The 25,366-nt window shown below is 38.4% G+C and overlaps 1 protein-coding gene across 4 annotated transcripts in view; it reads left to right on the top strand.

The window, feature by feature from the left end:
• KCNK2 (potassium channel, two pore domain subfamily K, member 2) overlaps window positions 1-25,366 on the top strand; it is a 132,240-nt gene that overhangs the window by 51,607 nt on the left and 55,267 nt on the right. For 3 of the 4 annotated variants that reach the window (XM_014951273.1, XM_014951275.1, XM_014951274.1), the window contains 2 exons: window positions 1,075-1,385; window positions 15,215-15,332. In XM_014951273.1, coding sequence (XP_014806759.1) covers window positions 1,075-1,385; window positions 15,215-15,332 — 429 coding nt within the window. Of the gene's footprint in view, window positions 1-228; window positions 489-1,074; window positions 1,386-15,214; window positions 15,333-25,366 lie in introns of those variants that run through there. The other variant, XM_014951276.1, reaches the window with a different exon arrangement.

Genomic DNA, 25,366 nt, shown 5'->3' with positions numbered 1-25,366 from the left:
GTCCCCGGGTGCCCGCGGGGCGGGGGTGGGAGTGGGAGGCGTGACGGCGGAGTGCGGGGGTGCCCCGGTCCCCCCGCGGCCCGGGCCCCTTCTCCCGGCGCCGGGGGTTGTGCCCGGGAGGTGACCGTGCCACCGCCACCCCTGCTGGGGACGCGTCCCACCTCCGCCGTCCGGAGGGAGACTTTCCTCTGGATTCCAGATCTCCCACCGGCAGCCGGGAGCGGTGTCGTGGCCGTTGGAAACGTACTCGTAATTCCCAAACAATTTAAATATAGCTTGTGCGGTCAACTGCTGTGGCCATCTTCCCACAGGAGACCTTCACCTGCGCTTGATGTGGTGGATTTTTTTAGCGCCCGTGTAGTTGTTGCTGGTGGTCACATGAGTTACCGAGATACTCGATAACACACTCAGCTGCTCTTTTGCTAACCCGGGGGTTTTTTGTAGCTGTAAATAAAAATACACGCCTTAACAAACGGGTGACTTTTCCAGTAAGTACACGTGTGTTTTACTGGTATGTTCCGAAAGGTGTAATCAACGCGCAATTAACGCTTTAAGACTGGTATGATGAGCGATGTGTTGTTTTTACGGTTGTGTCTGGGGAGTTTGGAAGTGATGGTGCAACTGTTCCCAGGGAGCATTTGTTGGAAGGCAGGACAAAATAGGTGAGAGAAAGAAGGGGTTGTATTTTGCTTCTGTCTCTGTGGTGCTGAGGTAAAACCAGCTGGAAAGCTACTTAGCAGTGCTTAAGAGAGCAGCAGATGTGAAGAATCCTTGTAGCAAAAATACCACCTTATACTAATTTAAATGCAAGAGCGTAGGGGAAAATCGCGTTTTTGAAATGAACGATTATGAGAAGGGGACAGACACATATAGAAGATGTTGCATTGTGTGTAAGGTGGATAATACTACTCAGAGCAGCAGCTTTGTTGTAAACGTTCTGTTGGGTTTATGTGGAAGATTCAGCAGTTTAAGAATTCCAGTTGGAAGCAAGAGAATTTCTGTAATCTCTTGGCAAGAAATTAACAAAATCTGAGTGGCACTGTAAAAATTAACTTTCTTTTTCTGTTTTGCCAGTGGCGGCACCTGACTTACTGGATCCCAAATCGGCCACTCAGAACTCCAAACCAAGATTATCATTTTCCACCAAGCCTACCGTGCTCTCTTCACGGGAGGAAAGTGATTCGGCTATTAATGTTATGAAATGGAAGACAGTCTCAACAATTTTTCTGGTGGTAGTCGTGTACTTAATAATTGGAGCAACAGTATTTAAAGCCCTGGAGCAGCCTCATGAGACCTCCCAGAGAGCCACCATTGTGATTCAGAAGCAGACGTTTGTATCTGAGCATTCCTGTGTGAATGCAACAGAGCTTGATGAACTGATTCAGGTAATCCATACCAAACCCTTGTCACCATGGCTTAGAGGAACAAATGATATACGACAGCATTGCTGTGATAACGGTGAAAAACTTTATTAGCAAAGCTCTGTATTGGCGGGAGTGATGTAACAAGTGTTAAGACCAGAAGTTGAGGAATACCATTTTCATGCAAAGCCTCATGGTTGATAAAGCTACTGCTATTTTTAGGTCCAGTACCCTTGGTAGACAGCCTTTTCACTGAAACCTCCCTTTATACTAATTAAATGATTATTCATCAGCAATATATATCATTAATAGTTCACAAAGGAATTGATATATTGATTGTGCCTTACTAGGTCTGTCAATATTTTAAATGCCTAATTCTGAGGAAGAAAACACACCATCCATTGCCTTAAAGGACTTCTCATTTACCGTGATTGTATCTAACTTGCTTTTCTTCCAGCTGTATGTTTCTTTATATTGATTTTGTTTTAAATACAGGAAAGTACCACGGCCTTGCTGCTTTGATCTTAAATCTCAATTTTCTCTGCTTCTTAAAGGTACATCCACAACTGATGTACATTGGTGTGTTCCTACTAACATGACTTTACCCTTGCAGGTCACTTGCCTCAGAACCGTAGGAAGTATTTATTTGCAGTAACACAGAACTACATCCAGAGCTTTATGAGGCCCTCTCTGACTTAAATCCCACATCCCTATCTTCTTATGAATATCCAGTGGCACTGTGGGGAACAGCAAGGGGCTGGCCAAATGTCAGCTCTGGGGATGAGACCATGAAATAGGAAGCTGCAGTAAACATCTAAGAGTTGGCAAGGATTGACCCCTTCATTAGCAGTAGCCATGGGTCTGCAGAGCCTGAGATGGGCACTGGAGAGCAGGAGAGGGTGGTGGGCATCCAGACCCTGGCCAGCATGAGCTCTGGACCATGCCAGTTGCATGGGCAGCAAAGCTTTCTGGAGGTGGTTTTTGACAGTAAATCTGGTTGGGAGTTTAGAAGTTGATTTTACCTCTCTAGACCAATCTGCCTTGAGCATCAGCATGGACACCTAGGGTTTTTTTTTTTTTCGGTTTTAAACACAGAGCTCAGTTATTTTTATGGCACACTACTGAATTTTAATGGCAAACAGGGAAAATGTCTTGTATTTTGTGATTTCTCCCCTGCCTTGTTGCTAAAATGTGTTCCAAAACTGGCACCATTTAAATGACTGTCAGGCAGTTCCTATCTCCATGTGTCCTGGCAAGGCATGCCTGAGAAGGTGTTGTTGGTCATAATTTCGATGCTGTGTAATAACTATCATGGAATCCCTATGTTTCAGTGGATTTACCAGTAGAATGTGAGATAATCTTTCAGAGAAATATGCAAGCACCTTCTGATTAAAACAGTCTCTTGTAGCTAGTATAAATATCTCCATATGAAATTTTTAGGTCAGATCCTGTACTTGTGAAGATAAAAATAGAAAATTGGAGGCAACATTACCTTACATCATCTATGAGATGGTTATTAATGCAAAAATGTTGAAATTTGTTGAAATTTGCTCTTGAGTACTTAGATATTTTAGCATTTATGATTCCCTACCCAGAAGCACAGATTGGTAATAAAAATACACTTCATCAGCATTCAATGCCCATTTGATGTTCTGTGTAAAATAAACGACAGTTTCAGTCCAATTACCAGAGCACAGATACCCATATCAGCATTAGCTCCCATCTTTGCTGGCGACCTTGGCATGACCAGAAAGACACAGGCTTGGGAAGTGCGGGGGTGTGACAGTGCCTCCCACAGCATGTGGGTGAGATATGGCTGTGGGAAGAGTTTCCTTTGCTTGTTGTTGGGGTAAATGGAAAACTTAATTTCTCCTTGTTCCCTTCTGCTCCTTTGCGAAGAAGAAGACCACAGCTTGGAGGTAGGAACGTGCTGTAACTCTCCTTTCATAGGAGGACGGCTGAGGCGTAGGAAGCCTGGTCCTACAAGTGCAATTGGGTGCCTTTCTTTACACAGAATAAATGGTAACAAATTACATTAAGTTGTTTAATGGTAAAGAATTAAGTGACTTCCCCAAAGTGAAATGGGAAATCAGTGGTGAAGCAGAGTCTCAAATCCATTTTTCCAAGTCTAGGCTGCTACCCAAACCACGGGGTCATATTTCTTCCCTACTTACCACTTTGTCACAGAAGGTAAATTACTGGAATGCATGTGTCTCTCTGGGTTTAAGTCTGACTGTTATTATAATGCAGTATATCTTCAGATTTTGTTGGATGTCTGTATGAATAAAAATAAATAGTGCATGTGAGGAAAAAATAAATAATATTTAAGAACTCACTGAAAGCTATCAAACTGAAAATTAGTATGTATTAGTGTAGTAGGAAGCTAGAATGATTAGTGTGTGTGAAGAAAATTACAGAGCTTACAAACTGCAATGTCTTCTTTAATCGAGTATTTACCTTGAGTCAAACTATAATGAAATTCGTTATAAACTTTTCCTTTTGAACTTAGTGTTCTGGGATTCCAGAAACTGGTTTGGCTCTGGTTTGTGGTAGCCACTGCTCATGGTGCTTGTCATGCCAGGCTTTTTTAGTCTTCACAACTTCTGATCGGCTGTTTAACCCTTACTCTGCAGCAGGATCGACTGCCCCAAGACTGCTAACCAACAGCACAACCTGCAGTGGCTTAGTCAGGTGGGCAAATTAGGGAGACTAGTTTGAGAGCACAAATTCACCAAAAAAAAATTGTACAAGTGGAATGAAAGTCCAGTTCACCAGTATCCAGGGGCCATCTAGTTTCCACCACCTTTGCTAAAATCTTCTCTTTTCCACAGAGCTGATTACAGCACAGAGTTGTGTGCTTCTATAAATACACAGAGGGTAGAGAATTTTCTCTTCCTATCTTCTCCATCCTTATTTTATCTCACCAATCACCAAAAACCTTCCTGGCACAACAGTAGATACTGTTGTCAACTTTTCATCACGCGCAGCTTTATTCCCTGGGTTTGAATTCCTGAAACTATGGATTTGCACATTAATTGTGTGGCTCCTCTAGGTGTACTCAGTGAGAGTTATACTTTTATATATTTTATATACATGTGAAACACGGGGCAATGGAGAGCTGCTATGCAGCACAGAAAATGTGCACAGCTAATGAATAGAGTGCTCTGATGTTGACAGCCAAGTAGCCTCAGCTGCCTCAGAAAAATGATCTGGGTTTTCCTCATAACTTTTCATCCTAGTCCAGCTGCATCGTCCGTGCGTTGACAAATATGTGGTCTTCATGACCTTCTCTGTCTCTGACTTCCATGGCCCAGTGTTGCAAATCTCTTTCGGTCTAAACCACTTCAGTTACTTGTTGCCCCACTATAATAAAATATACCTGCAGTGAACAACAGCAACGTATGATCCTGAGACCGCCTTCCAGGTATATAATTATTTTTTTTGATATTTCATGAGCACTTCTATTTAGCATCATACTGCAAATGTGCAAAAGTCACACAGAGCATATCTGTACACCCAAGAGGCCATTTTTTCCAGGCAATTTCAACTCCTTTTGCTGTAGCCTGAAGCCAGTATTAACAGCAGTATTCAGTGGCTCACTGTGCGTTGTATGCAACAGTGTTGAGGTGGGCAATGCAGAGCGGTGGTGTATCTAAATCTACAACTAAAGAAATATCCCAGGAGGGAAGCTTGTGAACATACAAGCACTACCTTGGTGAGTCTAATCAGGGTACAGCAGACCAGCAAGCCGTGCAGGGTCTGGTGTTAAACTCCAGGGTTTAAAGTTTCAGTTGGAAGGTCTTGAAAGGATCTCAGTTATTATCAGATGAGAAAGCATTGGTTTGGTGAAGGTTTTATATAATATCTAATGCATTATAAAGCTGTAGAAAGGGATGTAGCCAGACTCTTTGCCCCTATTCCTTCTTTCGGAAGAAGAACTCTTGACAAGTCCTCATGGATGATATTTTGGTTTCTCTGTCCATGCCTGCTGTCAACTTGGCCCCACCATGCAATGCAAAGTAACTGCCAGGTGACAGAATAAAAGAGTAAATGTAGTTCAGACTGTGTGGATTTTATGTATATGTGACAAAATATACAAACCTAATCTTCATTCGCACTAGGGATTTTTTATGTCTCACATGGAACAGGTTTTTTTTCCCCACCACTGAGCTTTTTGTGGCAGATGCTGATAGAAACCTGGGAGTAATCCAGCCATACACATACAAATAACAATAAGTATTAAAGAATGAAAAAAATCTCTAATTAGAGAACTTGTATCTCTAATTATTTCAATCTAGTTCTGGTTCTCTTTTAGTGTGTTGGCTGTTCCCTATAGTAAGCTTGCTGCTAAACATTTGAAAATGTTGGAGACAGTTTCCAAACTCAGATGCACAAAGTATGTTGCCAAGTATCTAGAAAAAGCTCCTGCTGTATTTATGCACCCGTGCACAGTAGAAAGTGTAGAGAGACCTGACGTTACATTGCTGATTTTCAGGTTGCATGCATGTCCTCCTGCAGTGCTGCGCAGCCATCACATGCATGCATATACCTTCGTGACATCTCTTGGACTTAAGAGTTGGTCTCTGGGGACAGATGAACCTGACTGGATATGATATCCAACAACTTTGCAAAATTGTCATCATTGTGGTTTCATACATCTCATTCCTCTGTAAGGGGAAAATCATTTTGCTCCTCCCACCCCAAACTCATGATGTGCCTAGGAGGTAAGGATGTGACCTGTGTTGCGTATTGTGGGATGTCTTGGCAACAAGAGACAAATATTTGTCCCCCTGCCAGAGAGAAAGCTGATTAAAAAAAAAATGAAAAAAAGAGAAGAGATTTTTATGTAAATATCACCTAATTATGTATTGTGCAGCAGTTATTTGTTTTAGTGTTGACCTTTATAAACCAAAATGGAAAAAAAATTCCTTTTAATTCCCAAGCATCAAGTTTCTTAATGTTTTATTTTCACATACAAAAAATTATATTTTTGGCATACAAAAAATGGAAATAAGAGATTATTTTAAATACCTAGAGTGTCCCAGCAAGCTGGTGTGAATAATTTTAGTTATCTTAGTGAGTTAATTCTGAAACTTAATAAAGAGTTTTCAAGTAAAGACACACCAAAACTAAAGTTAGTAACAGAACTTACCTCATTTCTGGTTCCTTTAGCAGAAACATCCTTGAAATATATTTATTCTGAAAACTCTAACAAGTGGAAAAAATAATATCACGCTGAACAGCACAATCTTTTGATGTGTTCTAAGTGGTAATTTTTGTTTTACAAAGCCTTTATTTTGAAATCTGAACAAGTTTTCAGGGTGCTGCACAAAGCTGTCTCAGCAATAAAGGGGGTTATGTGGATACTGCTGAAAGCTGAATGCCCACAAAAATGTGCTTGCATTTAAAACAAACAAACAAACAAACAAAAAGAGTTAATGAACCACCAGAATTAGCTGAATTGACCTTGATCCCACAAGTTGATCTCCTTGGGTTCTGCGTGGTCTTGCGGTTAACAGGAGGAGGGCAGCTCTCCATGCTCCAAACAGACATGTCCCATGACTGTTTTCATCTTTCATTCACCCTTTTCTTTCCATTCATCTCTTAGATGGTGAATGAGAACAAAATGTGTTTTCTTTTTATTTCCCTTGAGGAAAAATGTGGGGTTTTTTTTCTTTACCTCTCTTGGGAAAAGCCTGACACAGTTATGAATGACACGGGAGCAGTGTTTCTTTCATCAAACTGGCATCACCAGAGTGTCATCATGGCTTCTTAAGTGATTAATTTCTTGTAAAAATATTTTACTTTAAAATATGTGTTTTCTGTGGCTTAATTCTTAAATTTCAAGGTAGCTAGTTACTTCAGTTACACCTCCACCAGTGGCTGATATTGTGTCTTTTTCATAGGCTTTTTTATAACTTGCACTGTAGCCCCAAAAAACTAATTTTGCTGCATCCTCAGGAATATGTTGATTTATTTCAGCCAATAAGCTCCTTGAGCTGCAACCTCTCTGATTATATAGAAAACTGTTAAAATAAAGAAGTGTAAATCCTTCTTTCTCTCCCAGAGATTAGGAGGCATTTGAGCTTGCTGTATCATTTTGGGAGATAATAAATCACAGAGATGCAAAGATCTTGTTTTCAGACAAATCTGAAATTTATTTAGAGGAATTTAATATTTATTAGCTAAGCCTATTAAGCTTGAGTCAACTTTTATTCTTTGAATTACAATATTTATAGACATTCTCAGTCATGTGAGTTGTAGCTTATGGGTCCTCTAAGCAGGAACTTTTTGAGGGAATTTGAATGTACCAGTTTAAACCCTAAATTTTTTTAGTCTCTCCCTTTAGCAATTCTTTTCAGCCTCTCCAAAAGGAAGCAGGAGCCATCCCATGTCTGGATCCTAACCTGGAAGCAGCAGGTGTTTATGCTTCCTAAACCTTAAAGACTTGAAAAGGTAAAAGAAAGATAAACGCATAAAAGAAATTGATGCTGTAGCATATTTTATTTATTTATCTGGGGATGCAAAATACCATTGAATCAGTTTTTTAATGTACTGCCTGCGTCGCAGGCGTGAAGCTTGTGACAAATTGCAAATACCAATAGCAGAGCTGCCTGTTGGTGTTTTCAAAGCAACATGAAATGAATGACTTTTAAAGTTGTTAACACACGAAACACAGGAACTGTAGTTTGTGTTGTTACCTTCTCCATATGTCTGTCCTTAGTAAGGTGTTTGCCTTTAAATGTACAGGTGGTCCTAACTGGTACAGTAAGATGCTGTTTCTCTTTTCCTCTCACTGAGTCTAGTTTTCACTGCAGTATTTCCTTTCTGCTTCAGTCTGATCAGCTACTATTGTCTTCTTCCACAGTAAAACCCTCCAAATCCTACCTGTATCCCTAGATCAGAGGAATATTTATTAAAGAAAAAGACTTTGTGAGAGACTTCTGATCATAACCTTACCCAGACCACCTGCTCCTCCACCCAGATACCCACCTTCTGTGGTCAAGTCTGGGCAGGCTGCAGAAACCCCTGGGTTATGTGCCCTCCTTGCTTAGGGTTGCTCAGGTTCCTGCTGTCCCCTTACAGCCAGAGCCCCTCTTCTGGCTCCGTGCTTAGCTCCTGCAGAGAGGGAAATTTTTGCCAAACTTTTTGTTGCCTGGGAGTGTTCCCTTTTCTGTCCCTTTCAGGAAAACTCCCTTTTCTGCAGTTATTTTCTACGTGGTGGTTAGACCCTAGACCCAAAGGGAAGTTTTTTAAGCACACAGTCTTCATCTTTCGTATGCATTAGAGCAATAAAAATTTTGGGGAGAATAATAAATAAATTTTAACTTGCCACTTCTTTGTTCAAGCAGGTTGGTTTCTAACTTTTTTTGCTGCTTCTGGTGTTGGGGCTTTTAAAAGATACTTTTATTTCAGATGAACAGTTTTATAGGAGCTAGAACCTAGCTAGCTTGAATACATCTGAATGACAGCTTTTGTCTTAGAAAGGGTGGCAGATATGACTCATTAGTAAGTCAGTTTTGCTGAGCATCTGTCTGCATAATCCTTCCAGTCTTTAATCGTAAGAAGCAAAGAAAAACCCTCTTCCCTGAACGTGTATGTATACATACTTACATATATGTATGCACACACCTAAAAATTTATATACATAGTCTGTTTGTAATGCATACTTAGACATAGAAACATATTTCAATATGTTTCTACATGTTTTCAGTTCAAGTAGATTTGGAACATTGGGTGAAAAGAGTTCTTCAATTCTTCAACGAGTCGGGTACTAGTCTCCAGTGCAGATTATGGTCCTATGTTATACAAACCAAAAAGAAAAACATGGAGTCAGAGAATTATAATACAAACATCATTGTGATCTCTTTCAACAACAAGGCTCAAAAGCACATGCTTTTGGAAGCTGGAAAGTTGTTTGCTAATTGTTAAAAACATCCTAATGTGCCTCTCAACAAAGAACTAGGATTTCCATTCTTTCTAAACCAAATCTGAAATAAAACCACAGGACTCATGCCGTAGCTGGGCCATATCAGGTTTATCGTTATACTGGAGAGTGAGAAAGTGCTCTTGTCAAATGGCAGCAGGACAGCGAAGGAAGAAATTCAGGCTGAGAAATGAGTTTCCAGAAACTTTGAGGCATATCTGACTTTTTGACATCGCTTGTTAGATGATTGCCAGGAAGCACAAGCTAACTCCTGACAAGCTGGGTAACGAAAGACTGCACGCTCTGTATTTTATCAGAAGCATAATTTAAGGTGCTTCTATTTTAGTCTTTGGATAGAAAAGCTGAGAGCAATGAAGTGTTATGTTACATCATTTCACAAAAGTGAAGTGACTGGAAGATGGTACAAAAGTGCATATTAAGAGCCTGGTGTGGAACAAGTAGATGACTATTAGGGCGACTGGCTTGATCCATACTTTTTCCCTGTATGAGACAGTGGTAGCCAGGCAGAGGCCAGCCTTCTCAGTTTATAACCTCTGTGTTGCTCCTGCAGTTCTGTGGACCCGTGCATATTGAATACAGCTCTACTGCCAGCAGGCTGGCTTTTGTCATCTTCATTGACCCCTTGCAGGGTCAGAGGACCAGGGGATGGAATTCCTGACCTAGGAGAATCGTCTTATGTTTTCACAAAATGACTGTGCTGCTTGGAAGGCTGTTTTAGCTCTTGACTTGACAGGAAAAAGTCACAAAATTCGGTGTCTTAGTCAGCAAGGGTAGCTCAGCACGGCCTCTACGGACAGATACCTGCATGAACACAGGGATGTGATAATACAAAACTGCACAATGTATTTACGAGAAAGAGTTTCTAAATTATATAGGAAATGAAAAGCTGACATTCAATTAAAATGATTTATATTGTCACTTTCCTTTTCTTAGCATTGTGAATTCAAGCAAAAAAGTACAGCCTGAATGCAATACTTATATATCTATGGAGCTCAGGTCCTGGTTTTGAAAGTAAGGCATCTCACACCTGGTCTATCCACTTTGGGCTCATGCGTCTCTGCCTCTTTCCTCTGATGCTCTATTAAAGCCTCTTCATGAATATGGGTGAAAAGCCAGGTAGTTTGTGTGTAGTACAAGTTAGGACTTGTACTCAGACACAACACATGCCTATCCTGAGATACAGTACAGACCCAGCCTAAGAATCCACATAACTTAAAAAATGGGAATTAAGTTCCTAAAATATTTGGAAATTTTAACTCAATGCTTTTTATTATCAAAAAATAGCCCACATTTTCACCCTTATAAAGACAATTGAAGAGCAAATGGTGAAAAACCTGCTACATTTACTATAACCATATAATACTATTCTTAAAATCATTGCACAAAGAGGCCTTGATTGGGTGCCATGTGCTGGGTGACACCTCCTCTGCTCAGTACTCAGTTATCTCGTGACAACTAGCAGACAAATGCTCTTGAAAAAGGTAAAGAAAGTGAAATATTCTACATAGTTTAAGAACTGAAACTGTCCCCTGCCCTGCTCTAATGCTGGCTGGTTCTGTAGTGCTAAAGTGAAACTGTTTTTCAAGTCAGAATTTAGTTTGTATATGCAATAAGAATAAGAAAAACTAGAAAAATTGCCACTGAAGTGGTCAGTAAACTTTAATACTGTAATTTTTTAAAAGTCAAGAAATTCCTGTGTTAAGATCACACAAAGTGTTTACACGCTGCAACGTGGTAAATGTCAAGATTATATAGTTTTCATGATTCTAATTGTTTTGAGATTGAAAATGCACAGAGTTACTATCACTATTGTATAAATTATGATAAACTGAAGGGCTCAGGTGACAGAAAGATGTTATGAAGGACGGAAAGAAGCAAAGAATGACATGCTGAACTTGTCACAAATGAAGTAGTTGTATTTGCTCTAGTGGTAAAGCATCAGTCAAGAAAAAAGGCTGAAGACCGAGAATAAAGTGGCAGAGAAAATTGAATCTAACAGGACTGACAATGAATAGCATGCTGTTTGAACACTGAGGGTGAGATCCTGGCCCTTAGTGAAGCTGGTGGAAAGCAGCTGCATGAGCTTGGGTTTTCATTCCAGGCTATGGAAATGTTAGTATCCAAAATTCCAGCTAAGTTTGTACAGTGAATGTAGTCAGAAAGAAGATGCTACCCTGAAATCAGTGCCCTGAAATGTACATATGTCAGGAGTTATGTTATATATTCTTTTAAAATTATGCTTGGGAATAGTCTTAGATGAGGATCTGCTCATAGACACTCACCAAACTAAGAGAAAAGATGTCCTCTGACTGAAAGAACTGAAAATGCAGTTACTCCTCCAAAAGAAATCTGCAGGCAATATTCAAAGACTATATGACATGGCAGTACTGATTTCAGTAAACCAGCAAACTTATCTAACTGTCATCCTTGTTAGTAAGGGAGACTCTTACAGAAGACTCTGAAGGAATATAATGCAGCAGCTTTGTTAATATTTGAGGCTGGTTCCTCCCAAACACAGGAACAGAGCAGGAGAAAACATAATAACGTGTGTTTGGAAACTTAATAATCCGATGATGAAGAAAGCATCATCTGGCCATTTATGACTTAAACTACGTTTAAAAAACAATCGATAGGGTAAAGCAGTAAAGTTGCAGAGAAAGTTAATGGGAAGTACTGGCAATAAAAAATTACTTATATACAATATTCAACAGATATATTTAAATAAGTAAATATATTATTTAATAAGAAAGAGTCTTTAATTCAGAAAAAAAGAGGCAGCTGGTGGGTCAATAAGATCATTAATTTCGTGAAGGAGACATAAGAAATTGCTATTCAAGTGTTTCTCATAACATAAGAACTTGTAAAATTACTTTGAAGCACATAAAAATCTCAAAAGGGAAATGCATTTTAAATGATCCACAAGTAAATGGCAGAACTGCCACCGAATGACTTGGCTCCCAAAATACAAATGAGCTCCAAAAGTAGTTAGATAAATTCATGGTAAAATGATCCACCCAAACCAATCTGAACACCATGATGCAGATGCAACCTCCCACTCAGGAAGTCCCTAAAACTGTTCTTAGTCAGAAGCTTAGGAGGATGTATGAAGAGAAAGCATCACTTGCCTACTTGCCCTGATTCTTTTCCTAATTAGCTGTAGGCTAAAATCAGAAACGTAATAATAGTGGCTAATTGTCTTTTGTAGCCATCTGTTGTGTTTTGTTAGGTCTGACCCAACAATTTTGGGTTAAGTTGTATTTTTTTTACTGGAAGCCTGTAGGTATGGTATAGTGAGGTTAGGAAATCATAGAAGCATAGAATCATAGAATTGTCCAGGCTGGAAAGGACCTCCAAAGGTCATCTAGTCCGACCTCCCCGCAGTCAGCAGGGACACCCCCAACTAGACCAGGTTGCCCAGGGCCTCGTTGAGCCTCTCCTTGAATATCTCCAGGGAAGGGGCCTCAACTACCTCCCTTTGCAACCTGTTCAAGTGTTCCACCACCCTTATAGTACGGAACTTTTTCCTAATATCCAATCTAAATCTGCCCTTTTCCGGCTTAAAGCCATTGTCCCTCATCTGTCACTGCAGGCCTTTGTAAACAGGCTCTCCCCAGCCTTCCTGTAGGCCCCCCTCAGGTACTGGAAGGCCTCTATTAGGTCTCCCCAGAGCCTCCTCCAGGCTGAACAACCCCAGCTCCCTCAGCTGTAGTGGATCTTCAAGCAGTTTAGGTTGGCACACCTTTCATATAAAAGATGTTGAGTTAGTATGGCTTCAAAAATGTGTAGTGATGAGACAAAGCTCTAAAACCATTTTACATCTGGATCTGTATAAAACTTGGTCCTCTAGACTGCCTAAACATTTGAGTCTCTGGGTAGTGCAGTCATCCTGTACAATACACTGTAATTATTACACTGTAATAAAACATGAACGGTCCCATAAAATGATATTGATCCAGTGCTTTACCATATGATATCCTCACTGGAGAGTGTGTTCCCATTTGCAGGCACAAGGACTTGTGATGAAAGTTCTTAGTCTGCTGAAATGAAACAGTCTTGAAAATGTATTCAGTAGGCTTCATAATGCAGCACACTGGGGTTTGTAAGTCAAAGGGATATCTGTATTGTGTAAATTGTAAAATCAATACAAGGGATGGCTTTCACATGCTGCTTAGTCTGATGTGTCCCTTCCTATGGTAATGTCAACACCTGCTGGTGTCAGTGCTGCTGTACTTACTGTTGCCAAGTTGTACGTGGTGTAGAAACGTAGAAGAAGCTTTCTTCTTCCAACCTGAAGGAACAACTCTCTTCCCCTTCCCTTTCTCCATCCTTTCTCCTTCTTCTGTAAGACTGAAAATTCCGCATTGTTGATGTATGCCTTACTGGTGTTTAAAAAAAAAAAAAAAATGAAAACATTGAAGGTATAGAAGATAAAAGAGTGTAAAATCTACGTAGAGATACACCCCCCAGCCCCCAGCTGCTGGCTTTCTGTTGACAACCCCAGGTGTTGAACACAGCCTAGGTGTGGCAGCAGGATCCCCGGGGCTGTGAAGATGCAGCTGTGGACTTTAAAATGGTTACTTTGTGCATCTGAACTTTGGAAATGGCAAACAAGAAATGGTGGATTTGAGTTGAGATCCCATTATACAAACTCAATGGCCTGGTTAATCCAGTGTTGGTATTCTGTCTTCTCTGTCCAGATCAACTGACTTCCATGGGCACTGTTTAGAAATAAAAATGTTTTCATTTGCAAATTACCAATGTATTTTTGGGCTTGAAAAAATTATTGCTACTGCACAACGCTGTTCCTCTGCAACAGACTGCCCCCACAGAAAACCATTCTTCTCTGCCCTATTGCTGAATATCTTTTTGTGCATAATCATTGCTGAACAACTCACCAAACAGAAAGTATTAGTTAGTTAAAACGTTAATTTTAGCTTTGCAGTATTGCTTCCTCTGTTGTTCTTTTGTTCAACACCAATTATTATTATTTTAAGGATCATGATTATGAAAGAAGACCTGTTTTAAAGTTTCAGAATGAAATGATAACTTACAATCCTTAAAAATATTTATTGCCAGTTTAAAAATATTTTTTCTTGATATGTAGTATTTGACTTGGACACTGGCATATATCTGCAATGGAGATAGAGCTAAAGAGGAATGCTGTTTGTGGTAGGAGTTTACAGCAGGTGACACTGCTGAAATAGGAAATGTTTCATATTTCTTGAGACTATGAAAATCTCACTAGTGGCAAGCTTGTTCATTTTAGCTGCTAGAAATGAATTTTTCAAGAACTACATTTATGAAGTATACAGGTGTCGAGATATATGTTTGATATTTGACTCTGAATTTTTAAGTAACATAGTTGAAATTTTATAACTCTAAGTGTAATCGTTAATCTTTAATTGTTGAATTATCTGTTTTATAGAATTGTTTAAATTACTTGGCATTCTTTTGATCCAAAACAATGCTTGGACCTTTTTTTCTTGGAGTTTTAAAATGGCTGTGTTTTAAGATGTGCATCTACCTGCTTAACTCAATAGGGGAATATATTGGGAAATTCTCATTGTAAATCTTCATCTAATGAATATTTTTCTTCACCAAATAGTTGCAACAGTAAAAATAATTGTGTTTGCCATCTAGGTAAGGTGATGTTGTTACTGATGTTGCGGATTTTACATTCTCCTTAATGGTCTAGAGTTTACAGCTCTGCTGCGCGCTGAAGTGCTTGGGTGTCTGCTGAAGATTAAATTGTAGCCTGACGGAATGATAAAACTCAAGCAGAGCAACACTGATCCTTTTCTGGTTCATTGCTTGGATTAAATAAGTGATTTAATCAATTTACTGTGTAATGTATATTAATATCCTTGTTTCATGAATATTGACACAAATCTTTTTAAACTTGCAGCAAGTAGTGGCAGCAATAAATGCAGGAATCATACCTTTAGGAAACACATCTACTCAGATCAGTCACTGGGACTTGGGAAGTTCCTTCTTCTTTGCTGGCACTGTTATTACCACCATAGGTAGGACACAGTTTATTATCTTTTCATAGTAAATGAGCTGAAACTCTTTTGATTTCCAGTATGTACATGTATTTGTTAATCTTCTGATTTAGAGAGTTGCTTTTTAGCTGCAGGGGCAGAAATTATAGCTGTCTGTGAGGATCCCTACCTGAGTAAATTATTCTTCTGTTGAAGAAAAATGTTGCTGTGTATTTCTGCAAGGTGACTAGAAGAGGTTGTGGAAACATTTTCTGGGGGGAATTTGATCAACTGTGTAATCACAAGTGTTAAATAGGGCATGATTTAAAACATGTGTGCATTAAACCTTGACTGAGATGTATGAAATTTCAAGTCTATATAATCCCATTCTGTATTGTTGTTTTCTCTAAATTCTGAAAAAGATGAGAACATGATAAAGATTCAGTTCATCTTAATTTAATCAGTTATGAGTGTTGTATTCATAGGCAGATTTAGATTAAAAGACTTACTTTGAGGCTACTGTTGCATTCAGTGAAGCCCAAAGTTGTAGGGTGATTAATCTGTTCTCACAAACACTGGGAGTTTTCTGGATCCTTTCTGCATATGAGAGCCACTGTCCCTCTGAGCAGGCATGAACAGGAGCAGTGCTTCATCTATCTTTTTCTTCCCTTTGACTACAATATAGTGCAGATGGTGCACAGCTCAAGGATGATAGAAGGGGCATCCATCCACAAAAGTGGCTGGAAATTTGAAGAAGAAATCCAATGGGAAAAATTTAAGACTTACATTATGACAATAATGTATAAAGTATTTTAGCACTGTTACAATAATAATCTCTATGTAATATTTATATGTTTATTGTGATGCAAGAGGATGTTCTTTTCAAGTTTTGTATGTACCTTTGTTCTTTCCTTATGTAGAAGTGCATGAGTAGTATATTTTTTGTGTGTTTGAGTATATACATGTCTATATATATGTGTAAATATTATGCCTATGTGTAATATTTTTTGACATCTAGAATAACTGAGACACAGGTTTAGTGAAAGCAGAGTGAAACTTTTAACTCCCTGAAGTTCGTAACAAACCTAATGATTTTATAGTATAGATCCACAAGGCAATAAAAAACCAAGTATTGAAAAATGTAATTTTAACAGATTATTACCAAGAAAAGCACGAACCTGGAAAGGATAGCTTTATGATCAGTCTTATGTTATCCTCTTCTGACAGCACAAAACTTTATGTTGTAGGTAAGTATCCATGATCCTGTAGAAAGTGCTTAGTATTTGTTTCGGTTCCAAATAAGAATAAAAATTAACATCTGAAAAGTGTTCATGGAATTAAATGATTCAAAAATTATTTTAAAGCAGTGGAACATCTTGTTTTGCTATTTTGTTTCTAAGTAAGACTAAGATTTTTTAAAATAAAAATGCTTCCTGATTTAATTTATTGACCTGATTCAACTGAAACATGCAAGAGTCCTGCTTAGAGGACAGAGAGGGATCTGCAAAGGCATCCAGGCCACAGATCCGCTGTCCCCAAGAGGCAAGATAACCCAATAGGAAATGCATTTGAAAATTAATCTTTCAGGTCATTTCTGCAAACGAGAATCGTTAGAATCAGGTCAGACTAGGCAACTGTAAGTATTTATTTCAAGTTTTATGATAGAAAACTGAGAAAATCTAGGGAAAAAAAAGATCAGTAAAATATTTTGGCTTTGAAGTAATTGTGTTTTTCATTAGAGACCCTTTCTGAGCCCAGTCAGTTGCAGTTTTGAGCTTTCTTAGGACCAGAGGAGAGCATGCTTACGTGAAAGCTGTAGTGTGGTTGGTGTTATCTTACTGCTATGAACCATCTTCCTGTTGGTTCAGAGTACTAGCAGTGTAACAACAGGCAGAGCTGTTATGAAAAGCCCTTGGAATTGTGACTTTCTTGGGAAAAAGTTGGCAAGTGTAAAAGTTGGTTATGCTTTCCCTTATTTTTTATATTATTGCATGCCATCAAGTGATTTAGTGTTCAGAGCAGTATCTCTTCATATATGAGTCACCTTTTGAAAATGAAGGCATTCCTTCCAATTAGGGGGCATATGGTTATCATGTAACTTGATATTTTAATTTCTCAAGAGACTAAAAATGCAATTTATGAGCATCTCCAGAGACCCTCCATAGGTTTCAGGCAAACACGATAGATACTGTCTATGGACAAAGACAGGACCATATAAATTCATAAAACCACCTTACAGAAATAATTTGTGAAAGTGATTTATAAATATGAATAAAATTTACAAATATTCTGTCCTTTAGACTGTATACCTTAATAAGTACTTGAATAGAAGAAAAGAAGATTACTACCATTTAGAGGAAATGATAGCTTTCCAGAGTTGCGGCAGATTCTCTAGCTTTTTAAACCTCTTATTACTATAATTTTACCTTATCATTTATCCCATACTTTTCCCGGTGATATCTCAGAATCAAAGAAATTCAAATGGAACCAAGATTTTATTTATGGATAGTATTTCCTGAACCTACTCTTTAATGACAGTAGCACTTGCATCCCATAAGTATTTGGTTCCTGGGGAGAGAGGATAATAAATAAAACCTTTAGCATTTCCCTAAGAACTAAGTTATTGTTTTACATTTACTGTTATTATTGTATCACAGTAGCAATGAACATTTAAGTGAAAAATATTGACCGTGTATTTTGGTGGCTATTGGCAGCAGTCCAGAACAATCTGTAGTTTCTTAGTCTTCTGGGTCTCCTGTAGGCTGCCGAAAGGCTCTGTGATGGGGACACGTAAATCTATTAAGCTTCAAAGCCAGCTAACAAAAGCAGAGGTAACACAAGAGAAAGCATGGCTTGGTGTTTATTTAACAGGTTTTTTTACGCTCTTATAATCCTTCATGTTACCAATAAATGTTACAATGCATATTATAAAATTAATAAGCTCAGTTTTAACAGAATGTATTCTGTTGTACTGTTACTAAGTCTTTCCTAAGAAATGGAGTTAGTTGAGAGGTCAGGGTCAAACAATTTCACAAGGCTTTATTTAGAAAACATCCTTTGTTGGTTTTTTTTTTTTTCCATGTCTGAGTGGGTTGGGTTTGGCTTTGCATTTACTACTGTGCAACAGCAAATAATTTATTTCGGGAGTGGACCTCACTGGCTTGCTTAGTTAGGTGTTCTCGCTTGTGGATACGTTTCTAGAAGAAACATGCTTCATCTCCACAAAGAAATGTGAAACTACATGATTACTCTGTGCCTTTGGAGCAGTTTCAGAGAGTCCATAAGAGGGAATGCCAAGGCCTTGAGTTTAGCAGTTGTTTTCCCAAATGACTGCTGTCTCTGCACAATGAACAAGGTAGTGTCAACCATAATATCAGAAACCGTATCATGAAAAACTCTACTAGACTCCTACGGATGTTCATTTAAAATAGCTGTTATTATTTCTGCTCTTATTCCAGCCAGTCCATAACGACTTTTTCAAGCACTGCAAGTAAGCATATAGTGGAAAGGGCACTTATTCAGACTCCTGGAAGATGGAGTATCTTGAATCAGGAGTTCAGCAACCTCACTAGTAGCTGTGGTTTGCCAGAGAGCATCACTTCAGACAGAGCCGTGTCTGTACAGGAGTGAGCTCACTGAGCTCCATTAATACCTTAGCACTTGAGGATACTTTGCAGCTGTATTGACGTCCAAATCCAATAGTTGCTAATAACTGTGTCTGCAAATCAAAATAGGAAGAACACATCATTTCTTTTTGTCCTTTTCCATTTTTTTCACCCACACAAACTTCTCAAATGCACTGGTAACTGAACTTCCTGAGAAGTTCACTCATGACTAAGTCTTTAACTTTGCTTCGTGCAGCTAGCTATAGTAATAGAGTTATGTTTTTGGGTCCAAAAGCCTAGCAATCGTTATGAAAAAGTGCAAAAGAATGTGAATCTTTATTTGAAAAAGAAAAGGAAATGAATTGTAAATATTTATGTTTTAGGGAACAGTTGTGAAGAGCAAGGAGCTAAGATTCTGAAAAAAGATTAATATTTTTGACTAGAAATCTGAACCTGATTTATCACTTTCAGAATTGCAATTAGTTGAGTAAGCTTCAAAAGCAATTTCACTGTAAGGAATACTTCTTTCTGCCATTTTTCCACTGCCTGAACACAAGCTTTTCTTGTGAAGGTAGGGTATTTTAAAAAGTCTTAATAGATTGCTTATTGATTTGAAAGAATAATAAAATCCTGCTGCTAAGTCTGTCCCTTCTGGCACCTTTTCACTGCATTTTTGAAACATAAAGTAACAGAATAATGTGTTGTAAACCAAAACATACAAAATATGTTTGATGCTATAAAAAGACAAATATTGTTGATAATCACATGTTACCTATTATGTTGGATAATCATAAAGATAAGAAATTGCAAATGGTGTTGAAAAATTTGTTGAGAAAAGTGTGCCACCAAAGAAGAAACAGAGTTATCAAGGCTGTGCACAAAAATTTAATTTGAAAAGATTATTCCGATTTGCTTCTTCCAATATAAATGCTGGGATTTCTGTTTCTGTATTTGCTGGGATTTCTTTTTTTATATTTGAAAGGGAAGAGAGAAGATGCAAGCAAAAGAGAGTGAAGTGTAAGTGTTGAGGTGATTGAGGAGGGGGTTGGTGAAAAACTCCAAAAAGTAAAAAACATAAAATACATTTTCCCGAAAAATGCTGTGACACATCATATCAGTATTCAAATCTGCATTTGGGACTATGACTTAAATGACTTGAATACATGGTGGACATTGCAGTATACAGCTTCTAAGGACCTGTTTCTTTCAAGGCTCCTCAACTCAAAATAATCTTCTTTGATTCCCTTTCCAAAGCAACAAGTAAAGTTTTGCGAAGGTAGGGCTATGGATCTTATCCTCCACTAGTAGCCTGGATGCACATGTCCAGGTTTCATATTGCTGTATCGAGGGTATGTGTGTGGCAAAGCTGAATATAACCAGTTGGTAAGACAAGCTGCAGAGCAATGCAGAAAAAAAGTTGTTAAGATTTATGGTCTGTGAAAATGTGGTAGTAAGAGACGAGCTGAAAAGATCACTGGGGAATGAGGCAGAAATGCTCCTTCCATCTCTTACTCTGCAGAGGAATCCACCAAAAACTTGTGCTAGTTTACAGTGATTTTATATTGACTCAAAGTGTGTTAAATATGTATATCTCATCTGACAAAATGTCAACAGAAAGAACTATTTTGTTTAAAAGAATTCCCCTGGAGATCTCTTCAGAATTCAATCTTTCCTTTAGGTTATTGTTGTGCTTCCTTCCCATCCTCGTGCTGCTATTCTTAATAGAAGATGTTAGAGCTAAAATAGCTTTTTAGTCTCTATTTGTTCCATTTGAATTTTTCTGCTTTGCTTCTTTTGTTGTTCCTGAGAAAAAGTGTCTGAATTTGACCTAGTTGTTGGCTGTTGACAAATAGTGGTTCAGTCGTGCTCTGGGGAGACCTGTTAGGATTTGGCAACAAAATTCTCCAAATATTTCATCTGAACTGAGCATACTCTCTCCCAGGACAGTAGCGACTAAATAAGATTTCCTCTGTAACTATTCCTCCCAGGAACAGTGAGTAGAGAGTGTATCACCACTGTGCCCTCAATTTTCTCCTGCATTTGTTCAGGTAGCAAGAAAGAGGGTTTATCTGACTTGAATGCTGAGGAAGTAACACTTGGACTGTACAAGGTTCAGAAGTAATAATTACGGTAAGACTGCTGGGAGCTAGGGAACCTGGAACGGTGATGGAGGAAGGACCATGGTGAAGAGCTGAAAGGAAATTATATTAGATGAAGAGCTCAGTTAGAGACATTGAGGGGGTTGTATATCAGAAAAATTGAATTAAATTGAATGAGTAAATCAGAGAAAAGAAATTGTGTTTTACTGACCAAAACAACTGAAACCAAGAGGAGGAGAGGACCACTTTTTTCCTGCACATGCCAGAATACTCAACAATGCTAAAGATGGCTCTGAAATTGAAGAAGTCCAAGTTTATGGGATGATATGCAGCTTAAATTACACAGAGAAGTGCTACTTTTTCTACCAGCCCTTTTTTGATACATAGGTATCTGACATGCAGGTATATGGTAAATTGTAAGCATTTGCATGTTCTGTGAGGCATACTCATAACAGAGAGGATCTGATAGCTCTGGTAATATTGTTACTTTAAATTATTAGCTATATTAGAAAAGCTTAGGGTAATGTAGCCTCTTAGTAGTGTGTGTGAATGGACTAGGGAATTTTTGTTGACCAGGTAAGTTCTGAATTCTGGAAAAGAACTTTAGCAGTGAATAGTATAAAGGGATGCTGTCTCTAGCGAAGGTGGTGGCATAGACTCATAGAATCATCTTTTCATAGATTTTTTGCACTAATCTTTTTTACACATTTTTGGTCTTTTAATCTTGATTCAGAGCACTGCTAGCTACTTACTTTTCTTGTAATACTGAGTTTCCAACTATGTTTAGATTCTGGAATAGTTTTTCTGACCACCTGGAGTGTTTTTCAGCATCGATGTGATTTCATCATAAATTGGTTTTGTCAAAATAGCCTTTTTAATTTCATTGTTAAGCTTCCTTCTGGGCAGCACAGGTGGTTTTATTTGGACCTTGCAAAGCAAGGAGGAAGGCCATTTTGGCAGTTCGATGTGCTTGCACATTCTGACCTTTTAATCATCCTTTTCCTCAAAACCAGCAAAAAGTTGTATTAAAACAGATTGCCAGGTATGCAGCTTTCCATCGCTCTTTTGTACCTTCTGTAATTTCCTAAACAACAGACTACACTTCATGCAGTTCTGCAGAGGTCTTGCTGTGGAGTGAAAATGTCAATTCGTCAGTTGTAACACAGTCCCCAATTTACACTGCAAATGAGCACTGAAATTTTCACAGCTTACTCTGTTAATGCTAGTGTGCTAATGGAACTGGATTTTGTTTTCTTTATTCAGATTTCTTATCACCGGCTGATCAATGTAGGGTCTCTCAGCCTCCCAATCATGTCCATTTTAATTTCCAGGTTACAAAAGCTTATTGTTATCAATACAGGAAAGGCAGCCAGGAAGGATTGCTGAATATGGTTACACTGTTTGCGGAATGCTAGGATGAATGAAATTATTTCCTGCTTCCCTTTTTGTTTATTTTCATAATTGCATCAGGAGTGGTGCAACCAACCATGAGAGCCTCAAATCCTATAAGCAAACAGAGGCACAGGATTTTGGAAAATACAGGGAAAAAAATTAATGTTTTATGTTTTGTTTCTACTAAAGAAGAAGGAACAAAATTGGAGTCACTTGGTGTGTAGGGTTTAGAGACCAAAATAAAAACACCTGTATATATTGTGTATATCCCATCAGCACAATCTGTTGGTAAGTTCCCCTTTGACCATTTAAAGCTGTTTACCATTATGTGCTGCTTTATTCACAGCTGTTTGCATTTATTGATTTGTTAAGCTGCTGAACAGGACCAGCTTTTAAAAAGGGAATGGCAGCCATAATCAATGCCAGATTTTTTTTTTTTTTTTTTTTTGAGGCAAGTGATATAAGAGTAGGTTGTTGGGCTGTAATCTCCTTTGGAGTGAAGCCAACGATTTCAGCTAGAGCTCATGCCTACTGACCACTTTTAGGTGCCTTTTAGGTGCCTTTACTGCAAGTTCTGGGTTCTGGAGACTTGAAGATCTGCTGTTGAGCAGTTTGTTAAATCTGACCAAATAGCTTATTGCTTTATACCAGGTAAGAACCTGCCTAATTTAAGTCCTGCTGTGTTTGCCTATCCCATTGACCTGAATGTAAGATGAGGTGGCTTTTCTTCCTGGAAACTAAGATCTGAAGATGATTGCTTGTATTGCATTGAGGTTTTGCTCAATGTACACCTCAACTTATAGATCTGCTCACAAGTCCCAGGAGTGCCCCTTGGCACTCTGCCTGGCTGGAGCAGGGCGGGGGCTACTGCTCATGGAGAATAGCTGGGCCTCAATATTCCAGTGTTGTACTGAATTGGAGATCTAGGATATGCAGAAGAAAAGGCTCAATTTGCCAGGATAGACTCTCTGTCCCCTGTTCGCTCAAATATTTGTATGTAAACTGGGCTGTACCATCTCTGACAGCTTGAATTAAAAACCTGATGGGTTCTATTTCAATGATATTTGAAAGATAAGTACTTTTTTCTTTTTTTTCCCTCTTAAAGAATATAGAAAGTTATAGTCTAGAAGGGCTTAAAATTTCTTGAAGTGAACTGCCAGCAGTATACAATCTGATGTGTTGTGCCACCAGCATTATAGAGTAAAATAGCATTAAAGTATCTCTATAGCACATGAGAATATCCATTAGCATTTTATAAAAGTGTTTCTTTTTTATACACTGAGAGCTCTCTATTTTTATAGATTTCTCATTATTGCCAGCAGCTTGGTTCCATTAAAAAAAAAAAGCTGAAAAACCAGAAGGGAAGCTGAGTAGAAATACAGGCAAAGGGGAAATTAACAAAATCCATTAACTCTTTTCTGCAAGTTTTTTTCTGTATTGAATCCTCTGGTGCTTTGGAAAATCTCACCCTCTGGTATCATCCATTTTGCAAGAGCTGCATCAGTTGGTATGATCTAGCTCACATCTCACGGTGGGTTAGAAATCTGTATTTTTCAGGAGTACAAGTTTATTTCTACAGTAACATGCATATAATCTACATATGCAGTGCTTAAGATGCAAAGGATAAAAAGTGATCATTGAGTACAAAATTTTTATTCTGATGACTTTGGTTTTTTGTTTGGGAGGAGCAGACACTTATTACTTGCAGGAGCAGACACCTGTTACTTGCAAGGCAATAGTAAGATAGGTGGTAAAAAGGGCTCGGGGGACGCAAATTTTAAGTGGCAGTGAAGGAAAGCCCTATATATGTATTATCAACCGTTTCCTTGCCATGCTGGGTTTCACCAGTGAGTAGTTTGATGTTTTTCCAGGTGTTGAAAAAAAAAGGATGTAAGCTAAAGGAAGGACAATTGTCTGCTACATACTAGTTGAAAGTAAATAAATATGTGTGGTAATATAACTATTAGCCTAGAAAACACACAATGAGTTGCTCTCTTTCTCAAGGTGTTCTTATATTGAGTACTAATGGTTAAAATTTTAGTCTGGATTTGTGCAGCAGGATTGGGAAGAATAACATCTTTTTCTTTCTGGTTAATTTGCTTTCTGAAAGTCATTCTATTCTAGGTAAGGCAGCCTCAGATTGATATTTGTTTATTTTTAAGAGAAGTGGTTAGAAATACTAATTGATGTTAATAAGGGATTAGCTACTAAGTTTTTGGCTTTTTGGTTCTGTAGGGACAAGTCTGCAGATAGTTTTACTGTTGTGGCTTCACTAGAGATGTGCTTTTCTCTCTTTTCTGCACTTGTGTGTGATTCTGATCTGTTTTGCTGGCCCAATAACCAGGGCCTAGGGAGAGTCAGGTATAATTAAAGAAAAAAACATCACTTCATATGGGCATCTTTACTATGGGTGTTTCATTGCAAATATAATTGTAAATTCAGGCTTCATTTAAGGATAGAAATTTGATGGCAATCATGGTCTCAGTAAGTCTCTATTACCTGCAGGGATCCTTACTCAAAACCAGTTATCCACCTGAAATCAGCAATTCAGTTTGCTCAGATACTGTGGGTATGGAAGTATTAGTTTAATATTTAGATAAACAGGTGGAAAGTGTCAAGCAGTCTGAGCTGGAAAAATAATTTCAGTCTTGAGAACTCAAATACTTTCTGAAATCATCAAGGCAAAGGTGTCTTTTTTTTTAAGCTTTGAATTTAAGTAATTTTTTTTCATTCCACAGAACTTGTTAGAACGTGTGTGTTTAAGTTCTGGTGTCCTGGTTTAAGGCTCTATTGGGTTAAGGATAATATTATTTGAAAATGTTGGTGGTGCTTCTTACATGCCTGAATGTCACGAGGATGTTTGAAATTGTAACCAAATGGAAGAATTGGGTAAATCACTCTTGGTTCCTCTTTTGTTTTGGATAGTCAGACTCCAACTGTCACTTCTGAGTAATTGCTTCCATGCTGTCATCACCTCTTG

Source organism: Calidris pugnax, unplaced genomic scaffold (genome assembly GCF_001431845.1).
Source record: "Calidris pugnax isolate Ruff unplaced genomic scaffold, ASM143184v1 scaffold24, whole genome shotgun sequence".
NCBI lineage: Eukaryota > Metazoa > Chordata > Aves > Charadriiformes > Scolopacidae > Calidris > Calidris pugnax.
Note: the sequence above shows the minus strand (reverse complement) of the source record. Positions and strands in the feature narration are given on the sequence as shown.